The following is a 19,141-nucleotide window of genomic DNA, read 5'->3' as shown; positions in this document are numbered from 1 at the left end:
GCTTTGGTTCGTATAAAACCTGTCATTAAGTCAATTTCTCCTCCTTGGAATTTGAATTTGGTTCTGGGCGCTCTTCAAGCTCCTCCGTTTGAACCTATGCATTCTTTGGACATTAAATTACTTTCTTGAAAAGTTTTGTTCCTTTTGGCCATCTCTTCTGCCAGAAGAGTTTCTGAATTATCTGCTCTTTCTTGTGAGTCTCCTTTTCTGATTTTTCATCAGGATAAGGCGGTGTTGCGAACTTTTTTTAAATTTTTACCTAAGGTTGTGAATTCTAACAACATTAGTAGAGAAATTGTGGTTCCTTCATTATGTCCTAATCCTAAGAATTCTAAGGAGAAATCATTGATTTCTTTGGATGTAGTTAGAGCTTTGAAATATGTTGAAGCTACTAAGAATTTCCGAAAGACTTCTAGTCTATTTGTTATATTTACCGGTTCTAGGAAAGGTCAGAAGGCTTCTGCCATTTCTTTGGCATCTTGGTTGAAATCTTTAATTCATCATGCTTATGTCGAGTCGGGTAAAACTCCGCCTCAAAGGATTACAGCTCATTCTACTAGGTCAGTTTCTACTTCCTGGGCGTTTAGGAATGAAGCTTCGGTTGTTCAGATTTGCAAAGCAGCAACTTGGTCTTCTTTGCATACTTTTACTAAATTCTACCATTTTGATGTGTTTTCTTCTTCTGAAGCAGTTTTTGGTAGAAAAGTACTTCAGGCAGCTGTTTCAGTTTGATTCTTCTGCTTATAATTTCAGTTTTTTTCATTATAAGTTTTAAACTTTGTTTGGGTGTGGATTATTTTCAGCGGAATTGGCTGTCTTTATTTTATCCCTCCCTCTCTAGTGACTCTTGCGTGGAAGATCCACATCTTGGGTAGTCATTATCCCATACGTCACTAGCTCATGGACTCTTGCTAATTACCTGATAAATTCATTTCTTTCATATTAGCAAGAGTCCATGAGGCCCACCCTTTTTTGTGGTGGTTATGATTTTTTTGTATAAAGCACAATTATTCCAATTCTTTATATTTATGCTTCACACTTTTTTCTTATCACCCCACTTCTTGGCTATTCGTTAAACTGATTTGTGGGTGTGGTGAGGGGTGTATTTATAGGCATTTTGAGGTTTGGGAAACTTTGCCCCTCCTGGTAGGAATGTATATCCCATACGTCACTAGCTCATGGACTCTTGCTAATATGAAAGAAATGAATTTATCAGGTAAGTTCTTACATAAATTATGTTTTTAACACACTAGAGTCTGTTTGCATTCTACCATACTAAGAGAAGCAACAAAACCACCTGCACGTGACATCACAGAACTGCTCTGCACGGGAGCCTCTCTCTCCCCTTCAATTTGCAGGACTGTACTGCAGGGCATTTTGGAACATGTAGTTCCAGCCCTGCAGCCTAAGAAAGGGCTCAGCCGCAGCGGCTATCAGAGGGGGGCCTCATGGAGACGCACGTAGACGCAAAACAGGATGATGGCACCTGGTCAAAACTCCAGACTAGAGTCACGCCCATCACCCGCTGATGGCCCTGGCACTACTTCTTAAGCAATGCGTAATGCGTTGGCCACCCCTGACTTACATGAATGATTGATTCAATATCTATTATGCTTATTGTAAGGCTACATAAGTCTTGAATATGTTGCTTAATGTTTCTCTATCATACCTCCGTAATGTACTGATGCTATTGTTTAATATTTCTCTTCCTGCTAGTGTGCAACGGGCAGTGCCTCGCTACACAGTTTCAGTGCAGTGACGGCTGCTGTATTGAGGCTGGCCTGGAATGTGATGAGACTCCAGACTGCAACGATCATTCTGATGAGATTGCTTGTGAAAAATGTATGTATATAGCACCTCCCAGCCTCACATATACCGTGTAGTGTGGCAACAGTTTTCTATTTTCAGAGATTTAACCATCGGAAATTCATTACCATATTTATATATTTATCTAACCTTGCTTAGAGCTTCATATCAATGAATCAGGCCAAAGACAACGTATTGTACAAGACGGTATTCCTCACCGCCTCAATTGCTTAATCCATAACTATTTATCAATGTACTCTTTGTTCTTTATTTACAGTATCCCAGAGTTGCACAAACCACTTTCTATAAAGTAATTGTAATGAGATGCTCCAATTTTCCCTTTAGTCTCATAGAAATATTATTTATATTATATACATGGAAGGATTCTTAAGGGCTGACACTTTCTTGAGCTTTTCATTTTTCTAGGCTGGGCTGTATAGCTTTGCTCCTGACAAAAGTTTCTACTTTTTTGGCACAAATAAAGAGATGATCTTACCCTTCTCAGTGCATGAACCAACCCATATACTTAAACCAGAACATGCTCCCAAGGTCCTAGGCTAAGGATTCTGTAAAAATGATTTTTTTACAAAATCCATAATCTCTGCCTTAGTCGAGCATGCTCTGTTCAAGTCTATGGACAGGGGAGGGTACAGCATCTGGATGTATTTTCAGACTTTGTGAGTAAGGGGTCTTCACAAAGAGAAACGAGGTTGTGGTCCCCTAAATGTCTTCTTTATTAATGTAAACCAGATCTATGTTGTGATGTTAATACAGATTATATAGTAAAATTACACCTAGAGAACAATTGTGTTAGATGCATTATTGTTACCATTTACAGCTGATTTTGAGTATTGCTAAATTAGGGATAACGTCTAAATGGATGCTCCTATTCCTATTGGGTTACATTGTTATGTTCTCCATCTTAAATAACAACATGAAGTATGTAAATGATAAGCATATTGTATGTCATTTATTTATTTGTCCTTGATGTTTCTTGCCCTAGATGATAAAGGGTTTAAGAAGCTGCAGACACTGGACATTCCCAATAATAAAGGTAAGTGCAAATCAAATAATTATTCCGCTGTTTTATAAACATAGAAAATACCTTCTTAATACACTAAAATGACACATTTTCCAATTGGCTCTTTTCTAGGTAAGAGTACATGTTCATAAAACCACCCTCCTTCCTGTTTCTTCCTCCTTACCCCATGGTACCACTGCTGAATTAATGACCACAATGAAAATCAAAATAATATTTTTATGAATCAGAGCATTAACAATTAAAAAACAAAAAACACTTCCCACATAGATTATCTAATTGTGCAAACTTTCAGAGGCACCAGCTACTACTAAACATGTGCAAAAGTTCACTGTAAATAAATGAGTCTGTTATTGGTTGATTGCTGTCACATGATACAGGGGAATGAAAGGAGACTTTGAAATGTACTGCTTATTTGAAATTTTAAAGGACCATGGCATATCGATCGCTTTCAATGAGGTGATGTTTGCTCCTCTGAACCAATAGCCGATCGTGCATACAGAAACCTTTCAGTTGACAAGCACAGCTATTGGTTCAGAGGTGCAAATGTCACCTCATTGAAGGAAATCGTTATGCCATGGGCGGCCGGAGCCACTGAGTTTAGTGCTGTACAACGACACAGAAAGGTTGAGTAATTGATCAACCCTGTAAAAAAGGGTGCTAAATTCACCCTTTCTGTGCCGTTGCACAGCGCTAAACTCAGCGTCTCCGGCCGTCCACAGCACATCGATCTTCTACAAATGAGGTGCCTCTTGCACCTCTGAACCAATAGCCGTTTGTGCATACAGAAACCAGTTGACAAGCACAGCTATCGGTTCAGAGGTGCAAATGTCACCTCATTGAAGGCAATCGATATGCCATGAGCAGCCGGAGACACTGAGTTTAGTGCCGTGCAGGGGCCGGAGCCGCTGAGTTTAGCGCTGTGCAACGGCACAGAAAGGGAGAGTTTAGTCCACTTTAACAATCGCTAGGATTTACCATCACTTTAGTGTCAAATCTGCTTTGTTCTTTTGTTGAAGAGTAAGCTCTGGAACATCAATGCACTACTGAGAGCTAGCTGAATATATCTGGTGAGAGAATTACAAAAGGCATATATTTGCTGCCACCAATTACTAGCTCACTCCCAGCAATGCATTGCTGCTCCTGAGTACTACATATGTTAATTATTCAATAAACAATAGCAAGGCAACAAAGCAACTTGGATAATAAAAATCAGTTATTTAAAATCCTATGCTTTATCTGAATCATGTAAGTTTTAATTTTGGCTTTACTGCCCCTTTAATTTGGCAATTCTTTGTAAAGGTTTTTTTTTACTCTCTGGTGTTTTTTCACTTTCCTCAAAATTCATGCTCCTGAACGTCACTTGAGTATCTGCTCAGGACTGAATGTGTCTCATCCTGGGCACTGTAAATTTTATCTAATTTTTTGTATTGTGAATGTCTGACTGTCGAGCGTAAAACAGATTAATTTCACAGAGCTTAAAGGGACATGAAACAGACATTTCCTTTCATGATTCATACAGAGCATACAACTTAAAAAAAAAAGTTTCCAATGTATTTTTTTCTGATACCTAGCCAGGCAGTGTGCTCATTTCTGGAGCAGTGTTCTTGCAAATGTATAACATAGTTATAAAACTGCTGTTATATATCACGTGCTCACTCCTACATCTTCCTACCTACTTCTCAACAAGGATACTAAGAGAACAAAGTGAATTTGATAATAGAAATAAAGTGGAAAGTTTTTGTTTTTTTTAAATTTTACATTGTGTCTGAATCACGAAAACATTTTAAAGAGACATTACAGTGTAAAAATGACATGCTCTAATTAGTTAAAAGCATAGCAGAATAACTGCTTGGGGTCAGAAAAGCTGCTAGTCTCAAGTGGAAACTGCCATTGATCCAATCAGCAGCTCTGGTCGCACAACTCATCTGTGTCATTAGCACTGCTGATTGGGTCAACAGCAGTTTCCAAGAGGTACTTCTATGTACAAACAGAAAAAGAGGCAATCTGCCAGGAGCGAGCAACAGCTCATGGGCTAAAAAAAGCTACTCCCAGGTGGTAACCGGGCCATAGAACAAGCCAAATTCTCCTCTAAAGAAGGGAAATGGCAACCTCAGATGATTGTTTGGGCTTCGTCAGTGAGGTGGAGCCATATCCCTCTAAGCACATTGGGCAAGGAAAGTTTTACTCTGTGAAAGGCACAATTGGGCTAAAAGACACTGCTCCCAGGTGGTAACCGGACCATAAAACAAGCCATTGGGCTGCTGTTCGTTCCTGGTAGACTGCTTTTCTATGTGTTTATACCTCTTTGTGGGGGTTAAACACATAGAGGTGCAAGGCCGCTAGTTTTAAAATTACCTTGTATTTTTTTTACTTTAAAGGTCTTTCAATGTAGTGCTTAATTTTCATTGCTATATGGGTAGAAGCATTCTCCACTTGTTAGAAAATAACTTTTTTTTTTTTTTTTTCCCTCTTTCAGCACGTTGTGTGGAATTTCCAGAAACTGGTGGCTGCCGTGCTAGCTTCACCCGTTGGTTCTATGATCTAGAAACCATGCAGTGTTTGAGTTTCACTTTTGGTGGCTGCGGTGGAAATGAGAACAATTTTCATAGTCAAGAGGAATGTGTACACTTTTGTCAAGGAGTTACACGTAAGTGTTAGAACCTAACTTAGTAGTTTTTCTATTTGTAATATGTTTGTTTCTGATCATACATTACATCCATAATCTGCATATAATAAAAATAATACAGGTAGAAAACCTTTTATCCATACTGCTTGGGTCCAGAAAAGGTTTGGATTTTGGAATATACAATATATAGAAAACAAAACAGCACTACAGTTTCATTTGGAACGGTTAAATGTGATCTTGTATATATCTCTAACAATAATAACCCTTACTTAAATATATTTAGTAGTCTTGTTAACAGTATATGTGAAAGACTTAAATTAAAAAAAAGCTAATGAACACCCTCTTTTTCCACTTAGACTAAAAGTCAGATTAAATAAAAATCATCAGTGATCCTATAATAGTCACCAGAATTACCAAAGAGGGTATCATTAGAGAAACTACCAAAATAGTCTCCAATCTGATTTTCCACTTGAAATTCAGTGATACTGTGATCCTCAATCAAAGAGCCGCTTGGGGTTAGGGAGATCCACTCCTATTGTTCTGCCAGCTTCAAAAGACAAATTGAAAAATATAAACCACAGCGCAACTTTGATTCAAGGTAGTTTAATATAAAAAATGCACCTCCTCATGCAAGTAAAATAATGCACCTGGGAGCAGTGTCTTTTAGCCCATTTGGCCTTATTGTTGTGTAAAACTGTTATGCAGTGCATGGTATATGGTTCATTTGCAATACTGAATATATTTTTCTTCTCACAGAGAATGATGTATTTGGGAGTGTTGGGAGTAGACTTGGCGGAAATGATTCTCTTGATGGAAGCACAGGTTAGATATGGCAAAATCTCTTAATATAATAGATAAAAACATTAAAGAAATTGTGTAATACAGAAGCACATGCATCACATAAACACCACATGCGCATGCACATAGTTGTCTATAAAAAAAAACAACAACACTTTTTTATAACTATTTTGAATAATAAGAATCTAACAGTATGATTCCCATGTCACTTCAATGAAAAGATTATAATTTGAACTCCATGACATTTGGCTAATTTATCGATTCATTAATCATATTTGTTTGTTGTTATTTATTTTTTTAAACATGTTGTTTAGGCTCTGCACAGATAGCCATTGCAGTGTTCCTTGGAATCTGTATCCTGGTTGTCCTAGCAGTAATTGGATACTTTGTCATGAAGAAAAGGAAGAGCAACACCAACCGGAGACGGCAGCCAACGCCGAACAGTTCCCCTATCTCCACCACTGAAGACACTGAGCACCTGGTGTATAACCACACCACCAAACCGGTGTGACCAGACACTCCACATCTAGAAGTGAATCTGCCAAAAGACTCTCAACACTCCATTCTGCAGCCTAGTCTACAACAATCACGGCTGGGTTATGTCGTTAACCCCTTCTCTGCCAAAATAACCCCCCCCCCAAAAAAAAACACTTACAAAAGAGTCACAATCTCTGGCAGGGAAGGGGTTAAACATGTCAAAGTGGCTTTACATTCCTAAAGAATGGTTTTTATTTTGTTTATTGTGAAGCAAATAACTTTAACGTTAAATTTACTGATGTTTTGTAGATCACTTTAGTAATATAAAGAAATATATTTCTGTATGTGATTTCATAGATGGGAACTATGCCTTGTAAGATGAACTGCTGGAGCAGCTCAAAAGACAATAGATGTACTTTTTTTTAGGGGGGGGGGGGGTTTAAATAAAATCTGTAATATTGCAGGTTTTCAGATGTTAATACAATTCAATGCACTGTTCTGTTGTGTTGAAGAGCTGAGAGGGGCATAAAGGAGCAGTGACAAAAAATGTTCTAATGCGCTAGAACATTTTTATTATTGTGGTATTACTTTATTATAACTGTGTTTAACCCCCTGCATAAGAGTAAAAAACTGCCAACTCATTAATATGTGCACTAATGGTCCATTGCTGAACATGGCCACTGAGCCAATCGGGGGCAACTTATGTGTATAGCTGCCAATTAGAAGCTGTGCTTAGCTCAGGATTGGAAGTGGGTTTGTGCTCCAGAGCTGGCTCTTTGTAGGGGCTCACACAGGCAGCAGCATGAAAACCACATACGGAGGAGGCTGACCAAGTCTATATCCAAAGCATAAGAAATCAGTCATCTAGCTTCCTCAGTTAAGAATGACCTTCATTCAAAACATTGGCTCCAACAACATAGCAACGTTTTGGCTTAACCAATGTCCTTAATTATGCGTATCCAACAATAACCCCATATGTGTTTAAATAGTTTCAAAATGTACATATGTGTTTAAATAGTTTCAAAAAGTACCAAAATCACAACCATTACAGTACAACATCACCACATAGTGGTCATAAATGATATCACAATTCTATAATCTCCTATGTATTTACACAATATGTATGTATAAAACACCTTCTAGAGATACATCTATAATTTCTATACATCTAAAATAAGCCATTAAAGGAAATAAAATTAAAAACAAATGTTGATTAGCTTTTAATATTTACAATGTACATCAATCATAAAACAGTTTACCAAAAAAAACAAAACAGTCCTGTCAAATTCACAATGCATCCCCTTTGGAGCCATTAAATCTAAATAATAAATCCAGTACATGACCTTATTTTTTTTTTATCAAAGCCTCTCTATCGCCCCCTCTTTTTTAGGCATCTTTACGTCCTCAATAATTTAAAATCACAAATCACTTATATTATGGCCCATTTTGAGGAAATGTGAAGCTATAGGATCATCCATATTTTTGCAGCATGTGCTAGATTTACACCCTGAAATTCTATTATGTACCAGCCTAGTAGTCTGACCTACATATATAATGTAACATGGACATTTAATAATGTAGACTACATGTTACATAGAGGATATTAAAATATTTGTTACCGTTGGAAGCAATCTCCTTTTAATCATTGAATTACAGTTGATACCACATTTTTGTAGGGGTTAAATAAACAGTTCTATTTAGGCAGTAAGGCAATAATAAGATACTGTAGCATATTACCGGTCCCTTATGTCCCTTTTAATCTAGCAATTTGCCTATGTTAAGTGTTTTCTTCTGGTTGGGAAAAGTGCATTGAACCATTTCCTGTTTTAACTATGTAAGTTTAATAGCTTTACACCCAAATTTTAGTGCTGCTAATACATATTATTTTTTTTTCTTTTTAACTGTATATTTTGTTTGTATGTATATATATTTTCCCTTGTGTTTTGCTTTTTATTGTTCAACAAAAGAAAGTCCTCTCATAGTGAAATACTTTTATGATATAATAAAATTAAGGATAAAAAAAATAAACTAAAAATATTTATTTTAATAGCAGTGAAATGGGTTACTGTATCAGTTCCAAAGTGTTTTAATGGTAATGACACACAAAGGGACATAATCATCAAAATATTTAATGACTATAAAGGGGACTGAGAAAGTGAAATAATCAAAAGCAGTGTGAATTTAAGATATGCTGATTAAAGATAAGATCAGCTATCTCCCAGTAGTAGATGCCTGCTCTTTCAATATAGGATACCAAGAGAATGAAACAACTTTCATAATAGAAATAAATTGGAAAGTTATTTAAAATTGTATAACTCTATCATTCTGAATTATAAAATAAAAGTGTTTCATGTCCCTTTAAGGTTAGCATAAAATGCATGGTTTTGTAGTTATAAGTTTAGGCCAGTTTGGGGCAGATATTTAGAAGGATTTAGGCTTCAAAAGTAATCAGGATGCATTTCAAATTCTGAGAATTACATGGCTATTCTTGGCAGCACCACAATACAGTGCATTTCATGGTCGGCTCCAGTCAAGATTTTAAAAAAATAATGTATTTCTGGATATGGTGAGTCCATGACGTCATCATTTACTGTTGGGAATATCACTCCTGTCTAGCAGGAGGAGGCAAAGAGCACCACAGCCAAGCTGTTAAGTATCACTCTTCCCATCCTTTCCACAATCCCACTGTCATTCGACCGAAGGGAAATGAAAAAATAAAGGAGTAACACATAGGTGTAGAGGTGCCTGAGGTTTAGTAAAAAAATAACAGTCTTAAAATAAAGTGTGGGGTTGTGGACTCACCATATCCAGAAAGAAAGAAATTTATCAGGTAAGCATAAATTTAGTTTTCTTTAATAAGATATGGTGAGTCCACAATGTCACCATTTACTGTTGGGAACCAATACCCAAGCTAGAGGACTCAGATGACTAGGGAGGGACAAGACAGGTAGACCTAGACAGAAGGCACCACCACTTGAAGAACCTTTCTCTCAAAAGAAGCCTCAGCCGAGGCAAAAGTATAAAATTTGTAAAATTTAGAAAAGGTATGCTGAGAAGACCAAGTTGCAGCCTAGCAAATTTGTTCCACAGAAGCTTCATTTTTGAAAGCCCAAGAAGAAGAGACAGCTCTCGTGGAATGAGCCGTAATTCTCTCTGGGCTGCAGTCCAGCACTCTCATAAGCCAAACGAATCATACTTCTCAAACAGAGTGAACGAGACGTAGCAGTAACCTTCTGACCTTTACGCTTCCCAAAGAAACAGACAAATAAGGCAGAAGCCTGTAGATAGAATTTCAGAGCACGCACAACATCCAAGTTGTGCAACAAACGTTCATTGTGAGGAGGAGAATTAGGACATAAAGAAGGAACAACAATTTCCTGATTAATATTTCGATCTGAAACAACCTTAGGAAGGAAACCTAACTTGGTACGCAGAACCGCCTTGTTGGCATGAAAAATAAGATAAGGCGAATAACACTGCGAAACTCTCCGAGCAGAAGAGATAGCAACAAGAAACAACACCTTCCAAGACAGTAACTTAATATCTATGGAATGCATTGGCTCAAATGGAGCCTGTTGCAAAACCTTAAGAACAAGATTAAGGCTCCAAGGAGGAGCAACCGTTTTAAACACCTGCCTGATTCTGACCAGAGCCTGACAAAAAGATTGTACATCTGGCACGTTCGCCAGACACCTGTGCAATAAAATAGAAATCTGACCCTTCATAGTACTGACTGACAAACCCTTCTCCAGACCCTCCTGGAGAAAAGACAAAATTCTAGGAATTCTGATCTTACTCCAAGAGTAGCCCTTAGATTCACACCAAAAGAGACAATCTTCTCAGTGCATAATCTCTCCACCTGGAAGAAAAAGCACTTACCTGCCAAATCTGCTGTCTAGACAGTCCACAAGGTTTGAGAGGATACAGTTCCTCTCAGAGACCTGTCGAAGAGAAAGAACAAAGTAACCTACTTTGGCTTTCTATACTAGGGCAGTAAATTGTTAAGAAAACACAGCAAGGTCCACCTTACAAGTTCCTAACTGTTTTAAAGCCACCACTGCACTACTGAAGAGACTAACGTGGAGTACAGCTAGACCCCATTCTTCTTAATTAAATCTTGCAGCTAAAGAATTCAATTTTCTTCAGACACCAAAACTTCACCTCCTCCATGCACCAAGGCAAAGAGAATGACTAGGGGTTGTGGGAAGGGGAGTAATACGTAACAGCTTGGCTGTGATGCTCTTTGCTTCCTCCTGCTGGACAGGCGTGATATTCCCAACAGTAAATAACGTTAAATACTAGGTTGAAAACCTTTTATATTTTCAGAGCTAGGATGGTCAGCCCACACAATGTGAGAAAACTTTGTTATTAACTGGCAGGTTTAAAACCTGCCTTTTTTTTTGCTTTGTGTCCACTTCAGGTAGATAATCAGCAATATATCATTGCACAATAACTACATTTCTTCAGCGATCCCTGCCGCAAGTGTAATGCTTTTTTTTTTTTTTTTTTTTTTTTTTTAAAGCTTTGTAATTTGATTTAAAATTTGACTAAAAGTGTGTCATGTTCATTAAGAAAGCTGTGGAGTTCATTCTTTATGCGCTTGTGTTGTGCCTAACATGACACTGTAATAAATAGACTGAATAGCTGTAAACTTTGAGTGAAAGCACAGTCTGACTGATCTGAGACCCATTATACTTAATAGTCTTAATAGACAGAAGCGTGAATAGGGGGTTCAACCAGGCAGTGAGGAGTCTTCTCCCAGGGTGGAGATGTGACAGCCCACCCAGGTGAGATGCAGATTTATCTGCCAATCCCCTGGTCTACAGTGTGCTACTGCTTTAGATCCTTGAAACTGTGCTTAAACTTCAGATGGGCCTCCTGCAGCTGATTTTCATAGTAGACTTTGTAACAGGTAAGAACATTACTACGTTTCACATTTTTGGGCACTTTATTTGCACTTTTTACACTTTACTCAAAACTGGGCCTTTTACTTTAAAGGGACATACACCCCAAAAAAATATGGGCTGTTTAAATAAAGCATATAAAGAAGATACATTTGTAATTGACATTTATTAGCAATTTTGCTGCTAAAGCTTCTAACAATGATACTTGCAGTGCTTTCACTGCATATGAATAAGTACATAATAAAAAACTAGCAAGAGAGCTAGGGTTTTTCCCTCACTCCCTAACAGAGTGCTGTTAGTTTATATCAGCTACTTTGCTGATGTTTAAACATTACACAGACAGCTCCAGCATGGGGGTTGGCTGGAAGGACACTAGTTAGGGAGTGTGGGAAAAACCCTTGCTCTCTAGCTAGTGTGTATGACGTACATATTCATATGCAGTGAAAGTACTAGGTTTATAATTTTTAGAAGTTTAGCAGCAAAATTCCTAATAGATGTCAATTTCAAATGTTATCTTCTTTGAACGCTTTATTTAAATAACCCATATTTCTCCAACATTGGTGTGTCCGGTCCATGGCGTCATCCATTATTTGTGGGAATATTCTCTTCCCCAACAGGAAATGGCAAAGAACACAGCAAAAGCTGTCCATATAGCCCCTCCTTGGCTCCGCCCCCCCAGTCATTCTCTTTGCCGCTCTGAACAAGTAGCATCTCCACGGAGATGGTGAAGAGTATGTGGTGTTTAGTTGTAGTTTTTTATTCTTCTATCAAAAGTTTGTTATTTTGAAATGGTACTGGTATGTACTATTTACTCTGAAACAGAAAGAGATGAAGAGTTCTGTTTACAAGAGGAGTATGATTTTAGCAGCAGTAACTAAAATCAATTGCTGTTCCCACGCAGGACTGTTGAGCCTAGAGAACTTCAGTTGGGGGGAACAGTTTGCAGACTTTTCTGCTCAAGGTATGACTAGCCATTTTTCTAACAAGACTGTAATGCTGGAAAGCTGTCATTTTCCCTCATGGGGATCGGTAAGCCATTTTCTTAGACTCGGATAGAATAAAGGGCTTATTATGGGCTAATAACTGGTGGACACTTTTAAGGGCTAAATCGATTGTTTATTTAAGTTATTAAGGTTTTGAAGTGGATTTCAAACTTTTTAATATTTGGGGAACGTTTTTATCGCCAGGCACTAGTTAAGACACCTTCCCAGTCAGGAAGGGCCTTTCTCTGTAGTAGGCAGAGCCTCATTTTCGCGCCATTATTGCGCTAGTGCAGTGCATGCAGCTGCATGTGAGAGGGTCTAGTATCCACAGAAAACGTTTCTAGAAGGCTGGAATTGGTATCGTATACCCCCCTGGGATAAGTGAAGTCACAGCAAAGGCTGTGGCTGGGACTGTAGTGGGGTTAAATTGTAAAACGGCTCCGGTTTCCGCATTTTATTATAAATTGGGGTGCAATACTTTGAATGCATTAAGACACTGGTGAAATTTTGGTAAAGTTTGGATAATTCCTTCATAGTTTTTCACATATTCAGTAATAAAGTGAGCCCTTTTTAACATTTAAAGAGACAGTAACGGTTTTGTTTAAAAACGGTTTTGTGCTTTATTAACCAGTTTAAGCCTGTTTAGCATGTCTGTACCTTCAGATAAGTCATGCTCTGTATGTATGGAGGCCAAGGTGGTTGCTCCTTCAAATGTATGTGATAATTGTGCCATAGCATCCAAACAAAGTAAGGACAGTACTGTCACATTTAGTAAGGTTGCCCAGGATGATTCCTCAGATGAAGGAAGTAGGGATAGTTCTGCATCCTCTCCTTCTGTGTCTATACCAGTTATGCCCGCGCAGGCGACCCCTAGTACCTCTAGCGCGCCAATGCTTGTTACTATGCAACAATTGACGGCAGTAATGGATAACTCCATAGCTAATATTTTATCCAAAATGCCAGCATTTCAGAGAAAGCGCAATTGCTCTGTTTTAAACACTGTAGAGCAGGAGGGCGCTGATGATAATTTATCTGTCATACCCTCACACCAGTCTGAAGTGGCAGTGAGGGAGGGTTTGTCAGATGGAGAAATTTCTGATACAGGAAGAATTTCTCAGCAGGCAGAACCTGATGTTGTGACATTTAAATTTAAATTAGAGCATCTCCGCGCATTACTTAAGGAGGTGCTATCTACTCTGGATGATTGTGACAATCTGGTCATCCCAGAAAAATTGTGCAAGATGGACAAGTTCCTAGAGGTCCCGGTGCACCCTGATGCCTTTCCGATACCTAAAAGGGTGGCGGACATTGTGAATAAGGAGTGGGAGAAGCCAGGCATACCTTTCTTTCATGTAATTAGCAAGAGTCCATGAGCTAGTGACGTATGGGATATACATTCCTACCAGGAGAGGCAAAGTTTCCCAAACCTCAAAATGCCTATAAATACACCCCTCACCACACCCACAAATCAGTTTTACAAACTTTGCCTCCTATGGAGGTGGTGAAGTAAGTTTGTGCTAGATTCTACGTTGATATGCGCTCCGCAGCAGGTTGGAGCCCGGTTTTCCTCTCAGCGTGCAGTGAATGTCAGAGGGATGTGAGGAGAGTATTGCCTATTTGAATGCAGTGATCTCCTTCTACGGGGTCTATTTCATAGGTTCTCTGTTATCGGTCGTAGAGATTCATCTCTTACCTCCCTTTTCAGATCGACGATATACTCTTATATATACCATTTCCTCTACTGATTCTCGTTTCAGTACTGGTTTGGCTTTCTACTACATGTAGATGAGTTTCCTGGGGTAAGTAAGTCTTATTTTCTGTGACACTCTAAGCTATGGTTGGGCACTTTTATATAAAGTTCTAAATATATGTATTCAAACATTTATTTGCCTTGACTCAGGATGTTCAACGTTCCTTATTTCAGACAGTCAGTTTCATATTTGGGATAATGCATATGAATAAATAATTTTTTTCTTACCTTAAAAATTTGACTTTTCCCTGTGGGCTGTTAGGCTCGCGGAGGCTGAAAATGCTTCATTTTATTGCGTCATTCTTGGCGCGGACTTTTTTGGCGCAAACATTTTTTTCTGTTTCCGGCGTCATACGTGTCGCCGGAAGTTGCGTCATTTTTGACGTTCTTTTGCGCCAAAAGTGTCGGCGTTCCGGATGTGGCGTAATTTTAGGCGCCAAATAATGTGGGTGTCTTTTTTGGCGCTAAAAAATATGGGCGTCACTATTGTCTCCACATTATTTAAGTCTCATTATTTTGTGCTTCTGGTTGCTAGAAGCTTATTCACTGGCATTTTTTTCCCATTCCTGAAACTGTCATTTAAGGAATTTGATCAATTTTGCTTTATATGTTGTTTTTTCTATTACATATTGCAAGATGTCCCACGTTGAAGCTGAGTCAGAAGATACTTCTGGCAAATCACTGCCTGGTGCTGGAGCTACCAAAGCTAAGTGTATCTTCTGTAAACTTTTGGTATCTGTTCCTCCAGCTGTTGTTTGTACTGTTTGTCATGACAAACTTGCTAATGCAGATATTTCCTTTAGTACTGTTACATTACCTGTTGCTGTTCCGTCAACATCTAATATTCAGAGTGTTCCTGATAACATAAGAGATTTTGTTTCTAAATCCATTAAGAAGGCTATGTCTGTTATTCCTCCTTCTAGTAAACGTAAAAAGTCTTTTAAAACTTCTCATTTTTCAGATGAATTTTTAAATGAACATCATCATTCTGATACTGATATTGGTTCTTCTGATTCAGAGGATTCTGTCTCAGAGGTTGATGCTGATAAATCTTCATATTTATTTAAAATGGAATTTATTCGTTCTTTACTTAAAGAAGTCCTAATTGCATTAGATATTGAGGATTCTAGTCCTCTTGATACTAAATCTAAACGTTTAGATAAGGTTTTTAAATCTCCTGTAGTTATTCCAGAAGTATTTCCTGTCCCTGGTGCTATTTCTGAAGTAATTTCCAGGGAATGGAATAATTTGGGTAATTCTTTTACTCCTTCTAAACGTTTTAAGCAATTTATATCCTGTGCCTTCTGACAGATTAGAATTTTGGGACAAAATCCCTAAGGTTGATGGGGCTGTCTCTACTCTTGCTAAGCGTACTACTATTCCTACGGCAGATGGTACTTCCTTTAAGGATCCTTTAGATAGGAAAATTGAATCCTTTCTAAGAAAAGCTTACTTGTGTTCAGGTAATCTTCTTAGACCTGCTATATCTTTAGCGGATGTTGCTGCAGCTTCAACTTTTTGGTTAGAAGCTTTAGCGCAACAAGTAACAGATCATAATTCTCATAGCATTATTATTCTTCTACAACATGCTAATAATTTTATTTGTGATGCCATCTTTGATATCATTAGAGTTGATGTCAGGTATATGTCTCTAGTTATCTTAGCTAGAAGAGCTTTATGGCTTAAAACTTGGAATGCTGATATGTCTTCTAAGTCTACTCTGCTTTCCCTTTCTTTCCAGGGTAATAAATTATTTGGTTCTCAGTTGGATTCTATTATCTCAACTGTTACTGGAGGGAAAGGAACTTTTTTACCACAGGATAAAAAATCTAAAGGTAAATTTAGGTCTAATAATCGTTTTCGTTCCTTTCGTCACAACAAGGAACAAAAGCCTGATCCTTCATCCTCAGGAGCGGTATCAGTTTGGAAACCATCTCCAGTCTGGAATAAATCCAAGCCTTTTAGAAAACCAAAGCCAGCTCCCAAGTCCACATGAAGGTGCGGCCCTCATTCCAGCTCAGCTGGTAGGGGGCAGATTACGTTTTTTTCAAAGAAATTTGGTTCAATTCCGTTCACAATCTCTGGATTCAGAACATTGTTTCAGAAGGGTACAGAATTGGCTTCAAGATAAGGCCTCCTGCAAAGAGATTTTTTCTAACCCGTGTCCCTGTAAACCTAGCGAAGGCTCAAGCATTTCTGAAATGTGTTTCAGATCTAGAGTTGGCTGGAGTAATTATGCCAGTTCCAGTTCTGGAACAGGGGCTGGGGTTTTATTCAAATCTCTTCATTGTACCAAAGAAGGAGAATTCCTTCAGACCAGTTCTGGATCTAAAAATATTGAATCGTTATGTAAGGATACCAACATTCAAGATGGTAACTATAAGGACTATCCTGCCTTTTGTTCAGCTAGAGCATTATATGTCCACAATAGATTTACAGGATGCATATCTGCATATTCAGATTCATCCAGATCACTTTCAGTTTCTGAGATTCTCTTTCCTAGACGAGCATTACCAGTTTGTGGCTCTACCGTTTGGCCTAGCTACAGCTCCAAGAATTTTTACAAAAGTTCTCGGTGCCCTTCTGTCTGTAATCAGAGAACAGGGTATTGTGGTATTTCCTTATTTGGACGATATCTTGGTACTTGCTCAGTCTTCACATTTAGCAGAATCTCATACGAATCGACTTGTGTTGTTTCTTCAAGATCATGGTTGGAGGATCAATTTACCAAAAAGTTCATTGATTCCTCAGACAAGGGTAACCTTTTTAGGTTTCCAGATAGATTCAGTGTCCATGACTCTGTCACTAACGGACAAGAGACGTCTAAAAATGTTTTTTTTTTTTATATATATTTTATTATATACCAACAGGGAAAAGAAAAATTTTACAGCTTCAATATAAGCAAAAAAAAAAAAAACAGAGACATATTCTTAGCATATGTGCCGCGCAGGGCGTCAAAACCTATAGAGCCTAAACATACAATGTTTATCCTGCCTATATAAACAAAGGAAAAACTTTCAATAATGTCTCAGCCAATTTAACTATATTCTCCCTGTTAGGAGTTTTTACCTTTAATTTACCTTCTATTTTATTAACTCCATGTTTTAATTCAATTTACAGTATTGCTATTTACAGAAATCACAAAATAAACAGTTAGTTTGGTTAGATGTCCCAAAAGGAAAAAAAAGAAGTAAGAGAAAAAAAAAAAAAAAAAGTGTAAGCCTGAGTGAATGCTTGTAATCATTTAACTCCATCCAACCCTCCTTCTCGCGCTATGATCCTACAATAGTAGGAAGCCAGGTACTTGGGAAAGTCCCCGCCAATATCTGTAATTGAAAAAAAACTGATTTAACATATGGTTTGACTATAATATTTTGCGTGCCAATTGGTAAGGATAGTATAAAAACTTTCCAATGTTTAAAAAATCGTTCTACTTGATCATCAAGCAGCCCCTGTAACGTGAAATGTTCAGACATACACTGAATTAGCAGGGCCTGTTTAAGCTCTCTCATGGTGGGCGCCTTTTTTTGCTTTCCATTTTCTCAATATTAAATTCCTGCCCAGAAATATAATTATATTAATCAATTTCAAGTTACGATCTATTCCTTGATATTTGGCTAGAAATATAATCTCCATGGGCTGGATGCTGTAATCAAGTCGGAGCACTGTGTTCATCCAATATACTATCTTAGCCCAAAACTGCCGAATCCTCGGACAGAGCCAAAAACAATGTAGAATATCTGCACAGAGGGCACTACATCTGGTGCAGGGAATATCCACCCCATACCATCTTGATATTTTTGCGGGCGCAAGATATGTCATTAGGGCTATCTTAATTTGGGATTCTCTCCAAGCTGTCATCACCCAACTCTTTTCTGTTACCTTAAAGGTATCCATTATTATCTGTGTGTCAATATATGGAAATGAGGGACGCCATTTAGCCACTATATAATCTAGTTGTTCTAATGAAGATTTTTGATTAAGAAGAGAGTAGAGAGCAGCGATAGAGTAGCAACCTGCAGAATAGTTATTAATTTTAAGTTGTAAATTCTTGAGCGACCAGTCTAACCCATATCTTTGTTTAAGTTCACCTATGTAATTCCTCACTTGGAGAAATGCATAGAAGTCACGATTTGGAAGACCGAACAGATTACTTAGTTCTTCGAAAGTTAATACATTAGAGTTTTCGTCCATCATTTGCGAAATATAGATCAAACCCTTTTGTAGCCACTGTTTAAATACACTGTTGCCTAACCCAGGTACGAAATTAGGATTCCCAACTATGGGTAGAAATTTAGAGACGTGTGGCGAGCAACCAGTTTCGTTGCATAGTTCTTGCCATGCCATGATAATACTCCTATAAGTTATTAACTGGAAGGGCTCTGAAGGGAGTTCTGTGATGGTACAGTGTAATAATGCGTCTAATCTAAATGGTAAAACCAATGCGGTTTCCCAAGCTACCGAGGCAATTTGATCCTGTTCTAGGAGCCAATCTATCGCAACCTTACTCCGTGCGGCTAAGCTATAATGTTGCAGATTCGGAAGTGCCAAGCCTGCGGTTGTTTTGCTATTCATAAGCCGCGCTATCGCTATACGTGGTTTGGCCCCTTTCCACAAAAATTTTGAACAGGCCCTATTATACTCTATTAAGTCAGCTCTATGAATCGGCATTGGAATGTTCTGTATGTAATATAACAATTTGTGAAATATTTCTGTTTTTATTAACATTGCCCTAGCAGTCAATGAAATTGGAAG

At 38.1% G+C, this 19,141-nt stretch overlaps 1 protein-coding gene across 1 annotated transcript in view; it reads left to right on the top strand.

Annotated features, from left to right (window-relative positions):
- SPINT1 (serine peptidase inhibitor, Kunitz type 1) overlaps positions 1–8,796 on the top strand; it is a 137,108-nt gene extending 128,312 nt beyond the window's left edge. Inside the window, exons 6-10 of the mRNA XM_053697880.1 lie at positions 1,717–1,842; positions 2,810–2,860; positions 5,325–5,495; positions 6,231–6,296; positions 6,587–8,796. Coding sequence (XP_053553855.1) covers positions 1,717–1,842; positions 2,810–2,860; positions 5,325–5,495; positions 6,231–6,296; positions 6,587–6,783 — 611 coding nt within the window. The 3' untranslated portion in view covers positions 6,784–8,796. The remainder of the gene's footprint in view (positions 1–1,716; positions 1,843–2,809; positions 2,861–5,324; positions 5,496–6,230; positions 6,297–6,586) is intronic.
- The last annotated feature ends 10,345 nt before the right edge of the window (positions 8,797–19,141 follow it).

This window comes from Bombina bombina, chromosome 1 (genome assembly GCF_027579735.1).
Source record: "Bombina bombina isolate aBomBom1 chromosome 1, aBomBom1.pri, whole genome shotgun sequence".
NCBI lineage: Eukaryota > Metazoa > Chordata > Amphibia > Anura > Bombinatoridae > Bombina > Bombina bombina.
This window is presented reverse-complemented; position numbering and strand designations above follow the sequence as displayed.